The sequence below is a fragment of the Dipodomys ordii genome, unplaced genomic scaffold (genome assembly GCF_000151885.1).
Source record: "Dipodomys ordii isolate 6190 unplaced genomic scaffold, Dord_2.0 Scaffold55, whole genome shotgun sequence".
Lineage (NCBI taxonomy): Eukaryota > Metazoa > Chordata > Mammalia > Rodentia > Heteromyidae > Dipodomys > Dipodomys ordii.
The window spans coordinates 1,909,053-1,927,518 of record NW_012267271.1 but is presented as its reverse complement, the minus strand read 5'-3'; the positions used below and the strand labels follow the sequence as shown (position 1 = coordinate 1,927,518).

General features: G+C 41.3%; 1 protein-coding gene across 7 annotated transcripts in view; it reads left to right on the top strand.

Annotated features, from left to right (window-relative positions):
* The window catches only part of Golga1 (golgin A1), a 53,260-nt gene that overhangs the window by 5,882 nt on the left and 28,912 nt on the right, over positions 1-18,466 (top strand). For all 7 annotated transcript variants that reach the window (XM_013021451.1, XM_013021452.1, XM_013021448.1 and 4 more), the window contains 7 exons: positions 4,762-4,852; positions 8,271-8,345; positions 9,216-9,313; positions 12,901-12,933; positions 15,014-15,142; positions 15,452-15,621; positions 16,089-16,200. In XM_013021451.1, coding sequence (XP_012876905.1) covers positions 4,762-4,852; positions 8,271-8,345; positions 9,216-9,313; positions 12,901-12,933; positions 15,014-15,142; positions 15,452-15,621; positions 16,089-16,200 — 708 coding nt within the window. The remainder of the gene's footprint in view (positions 1-4,761; positions 4,853-8,270; positions 8,346-9,215; positions 9,314-12,900; positions 12,934-15,013; positions 15,143-15,451; positions 15,622-16,088; positions 16,201-18,466) is intronic.

The following is an 18,466-nucleotide window of genomic DNA, read 5'->3' as shown; positions in this document are numbered from 1 at the left end:
GGTTGTTTGTTTGCCAGTCCTGGGCTTGAATTGATGGCGTGTGTGTGTGTGTGTGTGTGTGTGTGTTGTGGGGGGGGTTGTTTGTTTGCCAGTCCTGGGCTTGAATTGATGGCATGTGGGTGTGTGTGGGTGTGTGTGGGTATGTGTGGGTGTGTGGGTGTGGGTGTGTTGTGGGGGGGGGTTGTTTGTTTGCCAGTCCTGGGCTTGAATTGATGGCATGTGGGTGTGGGTGGGTGTGTGGGTGTGGGTGTGTTGTGGGGGGGGGTTGTTTTTTTGCCAGTCCTGGGCTTGAATTGATGGCCTGGGTACTTGAGCCACAATACCACTTCCGGCTTTTTCTATTTATGTGGTGCTGAGGAATCGAACCCAGGGTTTTATGTATGCTAGGCAAGCATTGTACCACTAAGCCACCTTCCCAGCCCACCACTGTTTTTATTTATTTTTTATTATCTTTAAGTAGTTGTACAAACAAGTTCCCATTGTACAGAACAGTATATGAGTGCAAAGTGTCTGACAACACTGTCACCCATCTCTCCTATCCCATCCCCTCTCTCATTTTTTTTCTTTAATTGAGATTAGGTGATTACATAAATTTCACATATTTCACAGTATTGTGGAATAGTGATACTTAGTTAAAGTCACAAACACATCGTAACCTTCACAAAGCAAATTGTCATTATCATGATCTATACAGTTTGTGAATTCTATGAGCTTTTACAATACAAGTTATTTTTTCCACATCAGATGCCACCACTGTTTTTAATACTTAGCACAGTGCTGAGATCTAGCATGTCTCACTCAAGTGGAATCACTTTGACTTAGCAAGCAGGAGGCCTGAGTACTGCCAAAAATTGTACAATTTTGGTTTGTTTTTGCAGATCTAACAAATATCAATTTCTTTCACCATCATCATAGCTCTGTAATAGATCATATTTACTACCACAGTTTTCAAATAAGGATAATAGTTAGCTGGAGAGTTGAGTAATTCCTTCAGATTCTTGCAGCTTATAAGTAGGAAAGCTGGGACTTGAACCAGATCTTAGGACTCCAAAGGCTCTCTTCTCACATGTCCTTTATACTGACTCTTAGTAAGTTTTGGACTGGCAAGTGATTGAAGAGGTTAATAAATATTTAAAATGTGTCTAGAAGCAAGCATCCTGCATTTCTTGGCTCAGTTTTCAATGCTCAGTGCTCACTTCCATCTGCAAGCTAACAGTAGATACTTAAGTATTTCTCACAGCACAACACTTTAACATTAACTCTGCTTCCTTCTTTGTATGTGTGTGTGTGTGTGATACGAGGTTATGAAATCAGGACCTTTGCTTGGTAAAAATGGGCATGATGGCTCACACCTGTAATCTTAGCTACTCATAAGGCTGAGATCTGAGGATCAAAGTTCAAAGCCAGTCAGGACAAGAAAGTTCATGAAACTCTTATCTGCAATTAACTACCAAAAAATAGAGAAGTGGAGCTGTGGCTCAGGGGTTAGAGCACAAACTTTAGGCAAAAATCTAAAAATGTTATGGCCTGGGAAGGTGGCTCAGTGATAGAGTGCTTGCCTTACATGCATGAGGCCCTGTGTTCGATTCCTCAGCACCACATAAGCAGAAAACACTGCAAGTGGTACTGTGGCTCAAGTAGTAGAGTGCTAACTTTGAGCTGAAGAGCTGAGGGACAGTGCCCAGGCCCAGGCCCCACGATTGAACAAAAAAAAAAAAATAATAATGTCATTATGTCTGTTGTAACTACTTTAACAAAATAAGAATTGATGAAAATATAAGAAAAAATCTGTAATTTTAAATGGAAAATTATAATTAAATATTTTCCTTTTCTATATTTGAAAATTTTTATATTAAAAAGTAAAAAAAAGCCAGGAATAGTAGCTCACATCTGAAATTCCAAGTCTCAGGAAGTTGAGGCAGGACATCTCTAAGCCAGGCTGAGTTATATAGCAAGACCCTAGCTGAGAAAAAGTAGTAAAAATATTTTATATTTGTATATATTTTATTTTTTATTTTTATTTATTTAGTTATTTTTTTGCAGGTCCTGGGGCTTGAACTCAGGGCCTGGGCACTGTCCCTGAGCCTCTCCGTGCTCAAGGCTAGCACTCTACCACTTGAACCACAGTGCCACTTCTGGCTTTTTCTGTTTATATGGTACAAGGGAATCAAACCCAGGGCTTCATGCATGTTAAGCAAACACGTACCACTAAGCCACATTCCTGGCTCTAAAATGATTTTGTTAAGTCACCTATTTCTTACCAATGTGTAGTGCTCATAAACTTCAACATAATCGGGATTTTGTTTTTTATAAAATAAATGTCTTGCTTATATATTGAGCTATGCTGGGCATCAGTAGCTCACACCTGTAATTCTAGCTACTTAGGAGGCTGAGATCTAAAACCATTTGAAGCCAGCTCAGGTAAATAAGAGTTGGTGAGACTCTTATCTCCCGTTAACCACCAAAAAGCCAGCTGTAGATATGTGACTCAAGTGATAGAGCACTAGTGTTGAGCAAAACAAGCTAATGGACAGTGCCTAGACCCTGAATTCAAGCTCCAGTAGGAATACGATAGATAGATAGATAGATAGATAGATAGATAGATAGATAGATAGATAGATAGATAGATAGATAGATAGATGAATGTTAGTGAATGCATGTTTTCTGTTAAAGTCTGTCAAGTCTATGGTATATTTTCAAGACTTAGATTAACATCCCTTTGTTTTACAGCGAGGATAATACAGCTTTATCAACATGAATGTAGATTTATAGACATAAACAAACCTTAGATTCCTATGGAAAGACCTTTCACATTTTCCCAGGAGTTTAACTTGTAGAAAGGTAAAGTGAAGCCAAGCATGTGGCTCATCCCTGCCATTTCAGCTAGAAGATAGAGGCTTGTGGTTTGAGTCCACAAGCCAATAAAGACTGTCTCAAGCTGGGCGCTGGTGGCTCATGCCTGTAACCCTAGCTACTCAGGAAGCTCAAGTGGTCCCTTGAGCTGAAGAGCTGAGGGACAGTGGCCAGGCCCAGAGTTCAAGCCTCGTGACAAAAAAAAAAAAAAAAAAGACCATCTCAGTCTAACTTGGACATGGTAATGAGTCTTTATGGACCCAGCTGTGTATGATGAATGCGATCTGAGACAAGCCCTAGGCAAAAAACATGAGACTCCACCTGAAAAATAACTGAAGCAAAAGGAAATAGAGGTATGGCTCAAATGTTACAGTACCTGCTTAGCCAGCAAGAGCCTGTGAATTCAATCCCCAGTTGCACCAAGAAAGACTTAAAAGAAAGGAAAATGTTGGGGCTGGGAATGTGGCTTAGTGGTAGAGTGCTTGCCTAGCATGCATGAAGTCCTGGGTTCAATTCCTCAGTACCACATAAACAGAAAAAGCCAGAAGTGGTGCTGTGTCTCAAGTGGTAGAGTGCTAGCCTTGAGCAAAAAGAATTCTATGCTTTCATCAGAATGATATGGCACTGTTTGTAAATGAAAAAGCTTGGAAAAAAGTATATTAAGGTAGCCCCAAAGAAACATAGGTTGCATGTTTTCCCTCATTTTTAGTAATTAGAATGTACCTATACATCTACAAGTAAATGCAATAGATGGTAAAATGCAAAAACAAAGTATACTTGGACACGATAAACAGGACTCTGAGCATTCACACAGTGAGAGCAAAGGAAGTATTCTTAGGAGAGGATCACAAAGGCTCAATAGCTATGTGCAAGTGATCATATAAAATATGTTTATTGAACTCTCAAGAAATGGAAACAGCCGGGCGCTGGTGGCTCACGCCTGTAATCCTAGCTACTCAGGAGGCTGAGATCTGAGGATCGCGGTTCAAAGCCAGCCCGGGCAGGAGAGACCGTGAGACTCCTATCTCCAATAAACCACCAGAAAAACCGGAAGTGGCACTGTAGCTCAAGTGGTAGAGCGCTTGCCTTGAGCTGAAGAGCTGAGGGACAGTGCCCAGGCCCAGAGTTCAAGCCCCACGGCCAAAAAAAAAAAAGAAATGGAAACAAAGTTTTTTAAATTATTATCTTTTTGGTTTTCATTTTGTTTTATTTTCTCCTTAGTCGCTGATTTTGATTTCTCTACCTTTTGATTTATATGTAAGCTTATCTGTTTTGGGGGAGGACAAGAGAGAGCACTGAAATGGTGGCACAAAGGGTGAATAAATGCAGCAGTGATACTCACTGGACTCTGTGTTGAAAATGAACTATACAGTTTGTGGGGAAGGGGGTGTCAGGAGAGAAAAACTGGGAGAAAATGAGGGAAGATATGATGTTATTCAAAAAAAAAGATACTCATTATCTGACTTAGGTAACTACAACCCCTCTGTATATCATCTTTATAAATAACTAACTAAATAACAAGGAAAGAAAGTAGGGAAAAAAGAGGGAGGAAGAGGAAAAAGATTTCTTTTTCATACTATATTTGTTATTATAAAGGTGATTACAGAGGTCTACTTGGAGTTACATAAGCCAGCTAATGAGTATCATGGTGCATTTATTTGCTGCCATTTGTTCCAAGAGTTTACATACAAAATGATTATGTTCAACATATCATCTCTCTTTAACATTATAGAAGGAGGTAATTTCACTTCCACTTTTTAGGAAGAGGATCTGGAGTCAGTTAGGAAGCCTTTCAATGATCACAATAAGTAACAGTGAAACCAACATGAAATATGAGTCTCCCCTTTCTGTCTGGTGCTACAGTCTTACACTGGAAACCTATGTGATCTTTCCTGTCTATATCAACAGGCTTCCGATGGAAGCAGCTCCAGAGAAGACCTTTCATCCCAGCTTTTGAGAAGAAATGAACAGATACGAAAATTAGAGGCCCGACTTTCTGGTATGTCTAAAAAGTCATAAATAGCAAACAGCAAGAAACTTACCTTGCCTACCTCTCATACCGTATCACATACCCTTATAGGATAACTTTATAGCTATTTTGACATATCATTTTGATCTTAGCCAGAAAGGAGCAGTTGGTAACCCCTTTGTTCCCCTTTTTTAATCAGTGGTAAAACTGAACTTGAGTTTTTGTGTGTTTTTTTAATGTCTTTTTTTTTTTCTGCTCCTGAGGTTTCTGGCCATGAATATAAAAGGCATTAAAAGTATATATTAGTGGCCAGGCACCGGTGGCTCATGTCTGTAATTCTAATTATTCAGGAGGCTGGGATCTGAGGATCACAGTTTGAAGCCAGCCTGAGCAGAAAAGTGTCATGAGATTCTTATCTCCAATTAAGTATTCAAAAAACCAGCTCTGGCTCAAAGTCGTAGAGTGCTAGCCTTGAGCAAAATTGCTCAGAGACAGCACCTAGGCCCTGAGTTCTAGACCCACAACTGACAGAAAACAAAAGTAGATGTTAGGTAGGCACCCATGGCTCAAACTTATACTCCTCAAGGAGGCTGAGATCATGGTTCAAGGTTAGCCTAGGCACAAATTCCTCAAGACTCTTACCTCTAATTAATCAGCCAAAGTTGGAACTGAAGGTGTTGCTCAAGTAGTAGAGTACCTTGAGAGAAAAAGTTAAGAGAGCTTGAGGCTCTTGAATTCAAATCCCAATATTAACACACACACACACATACACACACACACACACACATACACACACACACACATACACACACACACACACACACATACACACACACACACACACAAGAGTAGATATAGAGATTAATCATGGTGGCGCATGACAGTAAATTTCAAAACTCAAGAGGACAAGGCAAGAGTGTCATGAGTTTGAGGCCATCCTGATCTACATAGTGAGTTCAAAGCCACTCTTGGCTTATATAACAAAACCCTTTCTCAAAAAATAAATAAATGTAAAATAAATTTGACCATCTTCCACCATTAACATAGCTTACTTTTAGTTAGAGGTAGGAGGTAAGAGACAGGTAATATCTGTAAGAAACAGCTAACAGATACTGGGTTTACCAATTAGCCCAAGAGAAAAGCTGATGCCATGTTGTCACTTGCTCTAGCTTAATGTCACCTGTGCAAGTATTGTTCCAGGGTCTTTGGGGCCACTTTTCAGTGTTATTCTAACTTCTGGTTCTGTAAAAGCTGTGATTCTCATTACATCTCTACACAGTTCCCATTATGTCTTTTGCCTGAATAACATATGTTCCTGATAGAGTTGTGAGTTCTTCTGTTTTCTACCAGGGATACATTTTTACTTCTTCCTGTGAAGTGGTCCATGGATTCCATGTCTCTTTTTGTCCAGTGGCCTTATGCCCATTTTTATTGACATGAAACCAGTCAACCAAAATTTACCATATTATGCATTAAATATTTGTATACGTGTGGCTATCAAAGGTTCTTAGTTTGCAGCTATCAGCCAGTCTTTGTCCTCAGTATAGCCCTATTCCCAGTTGTTACTGTCTTGTCATTCAACCATAAATGACATCAATAACAGAGGTAAAAAGTCTTTTTTAAGGCCGGGCGCTGGTGGCTCACGCCTATAATCCTAGCTACTCAGGAGGCTGAGATCTGAGGATCGCGGTTCAAAGCCAGCCCGGGCAGGAGAGACCGTGAGACTCCTATCTCCAATAAACCACCAGAAAACCGGAAGTGGCGCTGTAGCTCAAGTGGTAGAGTACTCGCCTTGATTTGAGCTGGAGAGCTGAGGGACAGCGCCCAGGCCCAGAGTTCAAGCCACACGAGTGACCCAAAAAAAAAGTCTTTTTTATTTATTTTTTGTACATTTTTTATTGTAAAAATGCTGTACAGAGGGGTTACAGTTACATGAGCAAGGTAATGAGTACATTTCCTATTGAGCATTATTGCCTCTTCCTTTGTTTTCCCCTTAACATCCCTTTCCTCCCACCTCCACAACTCCCCTCTCCCCCCCACCCCATCCCAGAAAAAATCTTATATAATATTGGTAAGATAGTCATAAAGAAGTATGCATTTTCCTTGATGCAGAAAGAATAGTGGACCTTGACTTAAGAAAGAGAGAACAGATAAGAGAGCTGATATTTATTAGCCAGTTTAGCGCCCTGGATATTGTCCTACAGCTTAGTATAAATTACAGTAATAACAAGAGTAGCTACATTTTATTGAATACTGTTTGCCAGGTACTTAAGGTATGAAATACTTTAATATTTCCTTTGAAATAGATACAGAACTAATATTCAGGATTATTAATTTACTTAAAGTCCCAGCTAAGGACTGACAGTTAAGATTTGAACTGCTGTCTCCTTTTTTATTGTTATGTGGGAACTCAGTTTCTGTGTAGAAAGGTTTCTGTGTAGCTTGTCCAGAAAATTATGAACCTGCCCCCATAAAGGCAGTTCTGTGCTAAAGTAGCAACTATTAACTATTGTTAATCAGTTGGGTAAGCTATAAGGAAGCTTTTATTGTGTCGTCTTCATCTGTCCTGGTATAATTCCAAAAAGGTAAGGAAACATTGAGACTAAATAAATAAATAAAAGCTAAGTGTTGAACCTGGGCTGGTGGCTTATGCCTATAATCCTAGCTACTCAGGAGGCTGAGATTTGAGGATTGAAATTCAAAGTTGAACGTGGGCTGGTGGCTTATGCCTATAATCCTAGCTACTCAGGAGGCTGAGATTTGAGGATTGAAATTCAAAGCTAGGCTGGGGCCAGTGGCTCACACCTGTAATCCTAGCTACTCAAGAGGCTGAAATCTGAGGATCTCGGTTCAAAGCCAGCCCAGGCAGGAAAGTCCGTGAGAAACTCTTACCTCCAATAAACCACTAGAAAACTGAAAATGGTGCTGTGGCTCAAGTGGTAGAGCACTCGCCTTGAGCTGAAGAGCGCAGAGACAGTGCCCAAACCCAGAGTTTAAGCTCCACAACCAACCAAAAAAAAAAAAAAATTAAAAAAAGCCAGGCTGGGCAGAAAAATCTGAGTCTCTCAGATTTGGATGAGGCTTATCAGCCATTAACCAGCAAAAAGTTATAAGTGGAAGAACTCAAAACCAAAAGAAAACCCCAGAACACCCCACTAAGTATTGAGATGATAATGTGTTTTTCATAGCAAGACATTTCTGATGACTTCAGCTCTATAAAGGCTGAACAAATCTGCCTGTTTGTATTCACTGTTTATATCATGAATAGTTTGTTCTATACCTGTTTGCCTATGTCATCCATTGTTATGGGAGGCTATCTGCCTAGCTCTCCTTAACAGACTGGTTTTCAAGTTGAGAAAATCGTCATCATTTTCATTCATTTGTTTAATTAACTTCCTTTCCTGATGTTTGTCCATTCCTGGTATGTGCATCATCCTCCTCACCCAAGACTATGCTGAACAGGTCCGAAACTTACAGAAGATAAAAGAGAAGCTTGAAATTGCATTAGAAAAACACCAGGATTGTACGTATTTTTTTACTGCTTTTTTTCAATCTTTTCAGGCTTTAGCTTTGAAATGAAACAGTAGTGTTTTGTTAAGTTTGCCCATTGTCAGAACTTGTACCTTTATGGTGTTCTTCATGAGACTGATATATCATTTGTCTACTATTTCTTAAGTAGAAACTTGTGCTTCTGTTGTTTTGTGGGAGGGATTGTCATGTGTTTCATCCTGTCTCCATCCAGCCGAACCTCTTATTCGCTGCCATATTTTTCAGTAAAATCTGATGCCTGGCCATTGGGTCTAGATAAGGAGATGCTGGTAGTTGTAGCTGCATTACTAACATGTGGAGTTCCCAGGACAAAGCTCTATTGCCACTTCCACCCCCTTCTTCCAACAATAGAACATCTAAGTCAGCTGTGTTCCTTTGGGTACTCTCCAAGAAACATGCTATTAAAATGCAAAGCTATTATTTTATTGATATACATTAAACAAACATTTTTAAGAAAAATGAATTACAAACAACTTTGTTTTTCTTTGTTTTGATTTTTGATTTAGTTTTTAATTCTGATAAAAGGGTAGTAGCTGGCACTTAGCAACCACATTGGTGTTTTCTGGTAATCTATCTAAAATGTTTTGTCATTGTACCACTTAAAATGTTACCTTTTAGCATCTTCCTACATATATACATTTTGCTATTATTGAAAACAAAAGCAAGGACCCCAACAAGCAAACCAAGTTCTGGAACATAGAGATGGAACAGGATTTTCCTAGTCTTATAGTTCACTTAGATGCCCTTGGCCTTTTTGTTGATGACATTTGCAAATCACATGGGCTGTTTGTCATGCTATTGCTAAAATATTTCCATATCTCAAATAGAGCCTCTTTGTTAACAGCATCCATGCGGAAATTTCAAGAGCAGAATGAGACATTCCAAGCCAACAGAGCCAAAATGGCAGAAGGACTGGCTTTGGCATTAGCCAGAAAGGACCAGGTATTTCATATGTGCCATTGCCCAAGACTGGTGAAAGGATTTTACTTAGTTCAATGATGTAGAAAATTATGTTATAGCCGGGCGCTGGTGGCTCACGCCTGTAATCCTAGCTACTCAGGAGGCTGAGATCTGAGGATCACGGTTCAAAGCCAGCCCGGGCAGGAGAGACTGTGAGATTCCTATCTCCAATAAACAACCAGAAAACCGGAAGTGGCGCTGTAGCGCAAGTGGTAGAGCGCTCGCCTTGAGCTGAAGAGCTGAGGGACAGCGCCCAGGCCCAGAGTTCAAGCCCCACAAAAAAAAAAAAAAAGAAAATTATGTTATAAATAGAAAATATCTTCAACCTATGGGCTGGGAAGTTGGCTCAGTGGTAGAGCGCTTGCCTTGTATGCCTGAGGCCCTGGGTTCGATTCCTCAGCACCACATAAGCAGAAAAAAAAAGCTGGAAATGGTGCTGTGCCTCAAGTGGTAGAGCGCTAGCCTTGAGCTGAAGAGCTGAGGGACAGCGCCCACGCCCAGAGTTCAGGCCCCCGACCGGACGAAAAAAAAAAAAAATCTTCAACCTAGCAGGAAAGAAATGCTGTACAAAATAAGTTGGTTTTTCTGTTTTTGTTTTTTGTTTTTGTCTGTCATGGGACTTGGCTGTGGGGCCTGGGTGCTGTCCCTGAGCTCTTATGCTCAAGGCTAGTGCTTTACCATTTTGAGCCATAGTGCCACTGCCCACTTCAAGTTTTCTGGTAGTTAATTGGAGATAAGAGTCTCACAAACTTTCTACCTGGGCTGGCTTTGAACTGGGATCCTCAGTTCCTGAGTTGCTAGGATTACAGGTGTGAACCACCAATGCCTAGCAATGCAAAAAATATTTTTGGTTATTTTTTGTTTTTGTTTTTTGTTTTGCCAGTCCTGGAGCTTGAACTCTGGGCCTGGGTACTGTCCCTGAGCTGCTTTTGCCTAAGGCTAGCACTCTACCACTTGACACAGCCAACCTCTGGCTTTTTTGAGTAGTTTATTGGAGATAAGAACCTCTCCTCCCTTCCCCTCCCCTCTTCTTTTCTGCCTGGGTACCACCAGCACCCGTTTGTGCAGTTTTTTGGGGTTTTTTTTGGGGGGGGTCCGGTCGTGGGGCCTGAACTCTGAGCCTGGGTGCTGTCCCTCAGCTCTTCAGCTCAAGACTAGCGCTCTACCACTGAGCCACCTTCCCAGCCCCTTCTGTGCAGTTTTTTAATGTTTCTTTTGTACTTATAAAGTCAGATTTGACTGTTGTAACCACTAAATGTGTCTAGAACGTGAGTTACATTCTCTGCATCTGTGCAATGTTGTAAAATGGGAGGGAAATCTGTAATCTGTAATCTCCAGAGAGCCTGTACCTTGAACCTACATCCCCAGATACCTTCCAGTGATAGTGGAGAGTTTATCATGTGCTTAGCTCTTTTAACCTCTACCAAAAGTGTCCTTCAGCCTAGCTAACTAGACTGAGGGGAACTTGAGAATCTCCCCAGAACCATCCACTGAAAGATGCTGGATGCATGGCAGCAAGAAATGGAAATAGTGTTGTTATTGGCTGTTAATTACAAGTATGTTTAGCCTGAGACAACCAATGGCCTTTTAAATTTAAGATATGCATCAATATTTGTAATGATGCTTATTGTAACAATACTTCTGATTTTAATAAGATAGTCAATTATGTTTCATTTAAGAAAACATACATGGCTGAGAAGGTATCTTAGTAATACCTGCTTGACTAGCATGCATGAAGTCCTGAGTTCGATTCCTCAGTACCACATAAACAGAAAAGGCCAAAAGTGGTGCTGTGGCTCAAGTGATAGAGTGGTAGCCTTGAGCAAAAGATCAGGGATAGTACCCAGACCTTGAGTTCAAGCCCCAGGACTGGCCAAAAAGAAAACATAGCCGGGCACCGGTAGCTCACTCCTGAAATCCTAATCAGGAGACTAAAATCTGAGGATTGCAGTTCAAAGCCAGCCCAGGCAGGAAAGTCTGTGAGACTCTTTTTTTTTTGTCGGTCATGGGGCTTGAACTCTGGGCTTGGGCACTGTCCCTCAGATCTTCAGCTCAAGGCTAGGGCTCTACCCCTTGAGCCACAGCACCACTTCTGGTTTTCTGGTGGTTTATTGAAGGTAAGAGTCTCACAGACTTTCCTGCCTGGACTGGCTTTGAACCGCGATCCTCAGATCTCAGCCTCCTGAGTAGCTAGGATTACAGATGTGAGCCACTGACACCCTGCTGTGAGACTCTTATCTCCAATTATTAGTGGTGCTGTGGCTCAAGTGGTAGAGCACTAGCCTTGAGCTGAAGAGCTCAGGGACAGTACCCAGGCTGAGTTCAAGACCCATGACTGACCAAAATAAATAATAAATAAATAAATAAATAAATTTGATCTTCTATAGATGGAATAGTTGGTTTATTTTAAATGTATATTTGTCGTCAAGTGTGGTGGTTCATGGCCTGTAATCCTAGCTACTTAAGAAGCAGATATCAGGAGGATTGTGGAGTTTGTGTAGCCCTAGCTCAACGACAAACCAGATGTGGTGGCACAATTCTTGTAACAATTTAACAATTCAATAACATCTATACCTAAAATATAACTAAAGCAAAAAAGAAAGGAGGTTGTGGCTCAAGTGGTAGAGTACCTGCCTATCAAGTGCAAGTCCCATCGTCTAGCTAGTTCAAACTTGCTCCAAAGACCCCAAAAGCATAAACTGTCTATTTGTCACCTAGGACATTGCTAGCTAGAAAAAAATGTCATTCACAGATAAATCTTAGATAAATATGGTTTGAATATTTATAAGAAAATCTGATGGGCACCAGCGGCTCACACCTGTCCATAATCCTAGCTACTCTAGCGCTGAAATGTAAGGATCATGGTTCAGGCTTTTATTTCCAGTTAATCACCAAAAAGCTTAGCTCCACTAGCCAAGTGATATCCTTGGGCAGAAAAGCTCAGGGACAGCACCTAGGCCCTGAGCTCAAACCACAGTACTGCTACTCCCCCTCCCCAAAAAGTACAATAATCAAAGAAAATCTAAGGTTGTACAATCAGAACATGCCTTTTGTCCCAATAGTTATTTTACCCCTAACTTACAGCTTGTGAATACAGGGCATAGAATCTCCTCTCTACCAGAAGACAGAAAGCATATTGTACATGAATACAAGAGGGAAAATAATTAGTACTGCTGACAGTACTCTCTGATGCTTTCAGTAAATTAATTTCTGGATATCATTTGAAGAGTGACCCACCTCAGTGGCTCCAGCTGCTGTTCCCAAGGAATACCATGCTCATGGGAGAGTACTGTGAATAAGCAGAAATAAGCTTTCTTTAGCTGCCCTGCCTAGAAGTCTGTAGACTAAGCCCGTGTCAGAGCTTTATATAAAGTTCATTGTCTTTTCCATTTGGGACTTGCCTTCTGTGATATTAAACCAAAATTATGTATGCTGATTTGGGTTTGGTTTTTTTGCTTTCGGGCTTTTTTCATTGATGGCTATTGGGTATTTTTTGTTTTCTGGAAGCCATATTAGTACAGCTACTCTTCCCTAAAAACTGGACTTACTTAAATTTTGATTTGTTTTAGGAATGGTCAGAAAAGATGGATCAACTTGAAAAGGTTAGTGTATCTCTGTTTTTGTCTCATGTTAGTCTTAGAAACTGCCTTAATGGCTCCTGGCCTGCTCTTTTTTTTTTGTCAGTAGTGGGGCCTGAACTCTGGGCTTGGGCACTGTCCCTCAGCTCTTCAGCTCAAGGCGAGCACTCTACTACGAGCCAGAGCGCCACTTCCGACTTTTTCTGCTTATGTGGGTGCTGAGGAATTGAATGCAGGGTCTCATGCATGCAAGGCAAGCGCTCTACCACTGAGCCACCTTCCCACCCCTCTTACTCTTTCTTGAAGGACATGCTGGATGTCTTTTTTTTTTTTTTTGCCAGTCATGGTGCCTGAACTCTGGTTCTGGGCACTGTCCCTCAGCTCTTCAGCTCAAGGCTAGTGCTCTACCACTTGAGCCACAGCACTACTTCCAGCTTTTTTTGCTTATGTGGTGCTAAGGAATCGAACCCAGGGCCTCATGCATGCAAGGCAAGCACTCTACCACTGAGCCACCTTCCCAGCCCTGGATGTCTTTTTTTTTTATTGTCAGTCATGGGGCTTGAACACAGGCCTGAGCACTGCCCCTCAGCAATTCGGCTCAAGAATAGCACTCTACCACTTGAGCCACAGCATCACTTCTGGTTTTCTGGTGGTTTATTGGAGATAACAGTTTCACGGTTTTTCCTGCCCAGGCTGGCTTTGAACTGTGATCCTCAGATCTCAGCCTCCTAAGTAGCTAGGATTACAGGCATGAGCCACTGATACCCGGCTTGTGCTGGATATCTTTTGCTTACTACTCTGGATGGTCTACCCAGTTCCCTTTTTCTGTGGACCTAAAGGCTGATCACTACTACATCAACATGGCTTGGTATCCTCTGGCTTCTGATTGGGTGCAGCCAGCAGGGAACACTGGAAGAGTTCTGCATGGAAGAAGCATGCATGTGATCAGGATTCTTAGTCCCCAACTGTGTCCACATAGGCTCCCTTCATGTTCTTTGGTTTCCTGGCCAAAAATCACAGTTTCAGTTGGAGCTTTGGTTTATGGGATCCTTTTGACATGATTTTTCTCTGTCTGAATTTCTTGTAACCTCTTCGTCTATTTGGCACTTTCCACCCAACAGTTACTAGCATAAAATCTCTCTCCTTTTTTTTTTTTTTTAATGTGGTACCAAGAAATTGAACCCAGGGCCTCAGCATGCTAGGCTAGCATTCTTACCAGTAAGCCACATTCCCAACCCAAAGTCTCTCTCCTTAACTGGCTCTCAACTTTGTTAAAAACCTTTATTAACCCATCCTCAGGATACCAAATCTGAGTTTAGTATCTGTTTCTGTTGGGGTCCTGACTGGTCCTGTGGTAAAATTGAGAATATTTCCTGATAAATCAAGAGGGACCAGAGCATTTCTCAGAGCTCAATGTTGAACAGATAAGAGACACTTTTGGATAGACACAGATGAGATGAGTATTCTAAGATCATTGTTCCAGTCTGGGCTATACAGCCAAATTCAAAGCCAGCTAGGGCAAAAGATAGTGAGATCACCCCTTCCATCTTAACCAATAGCTGGGCATGGTGAAGCATACCTATATCTCAGCTATGCAGAAAGAATAATAGGAGATCTGTACAGTCCAGCCTAGACATTAACACAAGACTCTATCTAAAACTAAAAATTAAAAAGGAGCTACTGAGGAGGCTGAGATATGAAGATGGTAGTTCAAAGCCAGCCCAGGCAGGAAAGTCTGTGAGACTCTTACCTTTAGTTAAACAACTCAGAAAGCCAGTAGTAGAGCTGTGGTTCAAGTTGTAGAGCAAAAAATGTCAGGAACAGTGCTCAGGCGCTGAGTTCAAGCCTCAGAACTGACACTCACAAACATACACAAACCCTAAATCAAGCCAGGCATTGGTGGCTCACTTACACAATCCTAGCACTGGGCAGTGAAGTTCAAAAGACCTTATCTCAAAAATAACCAGTAAAAGACCCAAGTGGTAGAGCATCTGCTAACAAGCAGGAGGCCCTGAGTTCAAGCCCAAGTACCACCAGAAAAGAAAAAACAGAATATACTTGTGTAATACTATAATTGCCTAAGTTGTTATCTTCTTCTATATAGGACAAAAGGTTTCTGACAGCTCAGTTGCAAGAAGTGAAGAACCAGAGTTTGAATCTTTTCCAAAAGAGGGATGAAATTGATGAACTAGAGGGGTTCCAGCAACAAGAACTAAGTAAACTAAAGCACATGGTATGCATTTTTATTTTAGAAGCTAAATAATTAGTAACACTAAAAGGTAGTAAATGCTGGCTATTCTTGATTTTTATTAATCATCATTCTTTTAATTACTGATATACACACCCCATAGGCTTCACTTTTCATCACATATTTATGAAAACGGAGTACTTGTTTGAGCTATATTTCCTTTACCATTTGTTTATTTTGAGTATTAGGGAAATAAGCTCCCTTATAATTCCACAAAATGTTATGAAAGTTGGACTATTTTTAAAAGTATATTTATTAGTAGGAGCCTAACGAAACTTTATGTCTTTGTGTCAGCTTTTAAAAAAAGAAGAATGTCTAGAGAAAGTGGAACAAGAGTTGGAAGCACGAACCAGAGAACTTAGTCGCACTCAGGAAGAGTTGGAGACTTCCAATCAGATGTCATCAGACTTAAGCAACAAGCTAGAAGAATTACAGAGATACTACTCTTCGCTGGAAGATCAGAGGTTCTTGCTTGGTCTGTGGGGCCCCCGGGCAGAGGTGTAGCTCTGGCTGTAGCCAGCCCACCTGTTCCCATTGTTCATTGTAACACTTTTTACTCTCAGCTCTGGCAGAGATGTCCACCTATCCATATCTGCCTTAGGCTCAGGTGTGCTGTCCCATCTCTCACCTTCACTGACTAACCTCAGGTCCATTTCAGTCCTACTAAGCAATCCAGTCTGGTTTTAGGTTTAAAGTTATTGAGTAATCCAAGGCAGATGAAGATTTCATGCTTAAATCTGGGTAGGCATTTTTTCATGGGGCTTCTTCTTCAGAGAGAGCCATGAAATCTTTTCCATTTATAAACCTTTTATGTAGCTAATAATGTTGTTTGCAGCTTAACATGTAAGGGACCATCGGCATTTTTCCTTTGGAAAGTGTTTCATAGGTGAGGTATCCAAATTTGTTCTTTGTCTGATTTCTTTCAATGAAGAGATCATGTGACAGCTTTACAAGCTGGAGCAGAAAATAAGATCATAGCCCTGGAACAAAAGGAACAAGAGCTTCAAGCAGTCATTCAGCAGCTTTCCATGGATTTGCAGAAGGTAAGAATAACGGACAAACAGTGGAACTGCCTACCTAGGTTTCATGAGTAAGTTGCTGAAATGCATATTCTCTTGTATTCTATATTGTACTACTGCTTTAGGCGGAGGGGAGCAGCTCCCTAGTACCCAGGATTTTTTTTTGGGGGGTCCAGTCGTGGGCCTGAACTCTGGGCCTGGGCGCTGTCCCTCAGCTCTTCAGCTCAAGGCTAGTGCTCTACCACAGCGCCACTTCTGGCTTTTCTTTTTTTCCTGTTTATGTGGTGCTGAGGAATTGAACCCAGGGCCTCATGCATGCAAGGCAAGCACTCTACCACTGAGCCACCTTCCCAACCCCGTGCCCAGGATTTTTGAGGCTTGATGTTACATGCTTATAGTCCCAGCTACTAGAAAGGATGAGGCAAGAGGAGGAACATGGCAAGAACCTATCTACTAAGGAGAAGGAGGAGGAGGAAGACGACAACAGTATTGTCTTAATAGAATTTTCAAGGCACATTATGGATGTATTATTTTTATTTGGTTTAGAGATTAGATCTCACTAAATTGTCCAATTCACAAACCTCCTACCCCAGTTTCCCAAGTAGCTGAAATAATAGACATAAACCATGGTACCTAATAAAAGCATGCCAGGTACCAGAGGCTCACGCCTGTAATTGGAGCTACATAGGGGACTGAAGCCCTGAGTTCAAACCCCAGGATTGACACTAAAGTAATAATAATAATAATAATAAACATTTGTTCAACTCAGTTTTGTTTGTTTTTGTTTTGTTTGATTTTGTGCTGATCCTGTGGCTTGAGCTTAAGGCCTACATGCTGTCCCTGAGCTAGCATTCTGCCACTTAAGCCATAGCTCCATTTTTGGCTTTTTGGCATTTTATTGGAGTTGAGTCTCACAGACTTTCTTATCAGGGCTGGCTTTGAATGGCAGTTCTTAGATTTCAGCCTCCTGAGTAGCTCAGATTATAGGTATAAGCCCCTGACACCAATTCCACATGTATCTTAGGGGACTGGGAGTGTAGCCCAGTAATAGAGCACCTGTCTCGCATGTATGAGGCTCTTGGTTCAACCATAGCACCACTAACAAAAAGAAAAATCATTTACATCACCGGGTACCAGTGGCTCCTGTATGCAATCCTAGCTATTCACAAAGGTATAACCTAAAGGATTAAGGTTCAAAGTCAGCCTGAGCAGAAAAGTTAAGACTTTACCTCCAGCTAGGCACTGGTGGCTCACACCTGTAATCCTAGCTACTCAGGAGATTGAAATCTGAGAATCAAGCTTCAAAACCAGTCCTGGGAGGAAAGTCTGTGAGACCCTTATCTCCAATTAGCTACCAGAAAATTGGAGGTAGTGCTATGGCTCAAAGTAGTAGAGCACTCGCCTTGAGCAAAAAGAGCTCATGGACAGCGCCAGGCCCTGAGTTCAAGCCCTATGGCTGACGAAAGAAAGAAAGAAAGGAAAGGAAGAAAGAGAAAGAAAAACAAGGAAGAAAGGAAGAAAGAAAGAAAAAGGAAGAAAGGAGAGAGACAGAGAAAGATTTTATCTCCAAAATTATCAGCAAAAAAAGTGTTGATTGAGTGGGTACAAGAGTGTTTGATTTTAGGTTTTATTTTTTTTATGAACAAATCTGTTTCTCCCTGCCCTCCCAAATTTTGTGTGGCCAGTTGGAAGTGTCTGGTTTGTGTTCATTTCTTCGTTTCTGGAGCAGGGACTGAGACCCTGCTACATCTCCTATGCTCTGCATCCATGCCTCTTTTGGACATTAAAGGTTGATTGATGCAAAAAAAAAAAAATTGGGGGGCTGGGAAGGTGGCTCAGTGGTAGAGCGCTTGCCTTGCATGCCTGAGGCCCTGGGTTCGATTCCTCAGCACCACATAAGCAAAAAGAAAAAAGCCAGAAGTGGCACTGTGGCTCAAGTGGTAGAGCACTAGCCTTGAGCTGAAGAGCTGAGGGACAGCGCCCAGGCCCAGAGTTCAGGCCCCACGACCAGACCAAAAAAAAACAGTGCATAGTTCAAATGGTCAGCAGAGTGTCAGCTGAACAAGGAAGCACTTGAACCAAATATCATGAATGTGGAGTAATTTTTTGTTGTCTTTCTTTATATCATGTACATGTAATTTTTGTGAAATTTATGAAATGAGCAAGGTAAAAATTGAAATAAGGCAATGAATTCCCACCTCTAATCCTAGCTACTCAGGAGGCTGAGATCTGGTGATCACAGTTCAAAGCCAATCCAAGCAGAAAGGTCCATGAGACTCTTTTTTTTTTT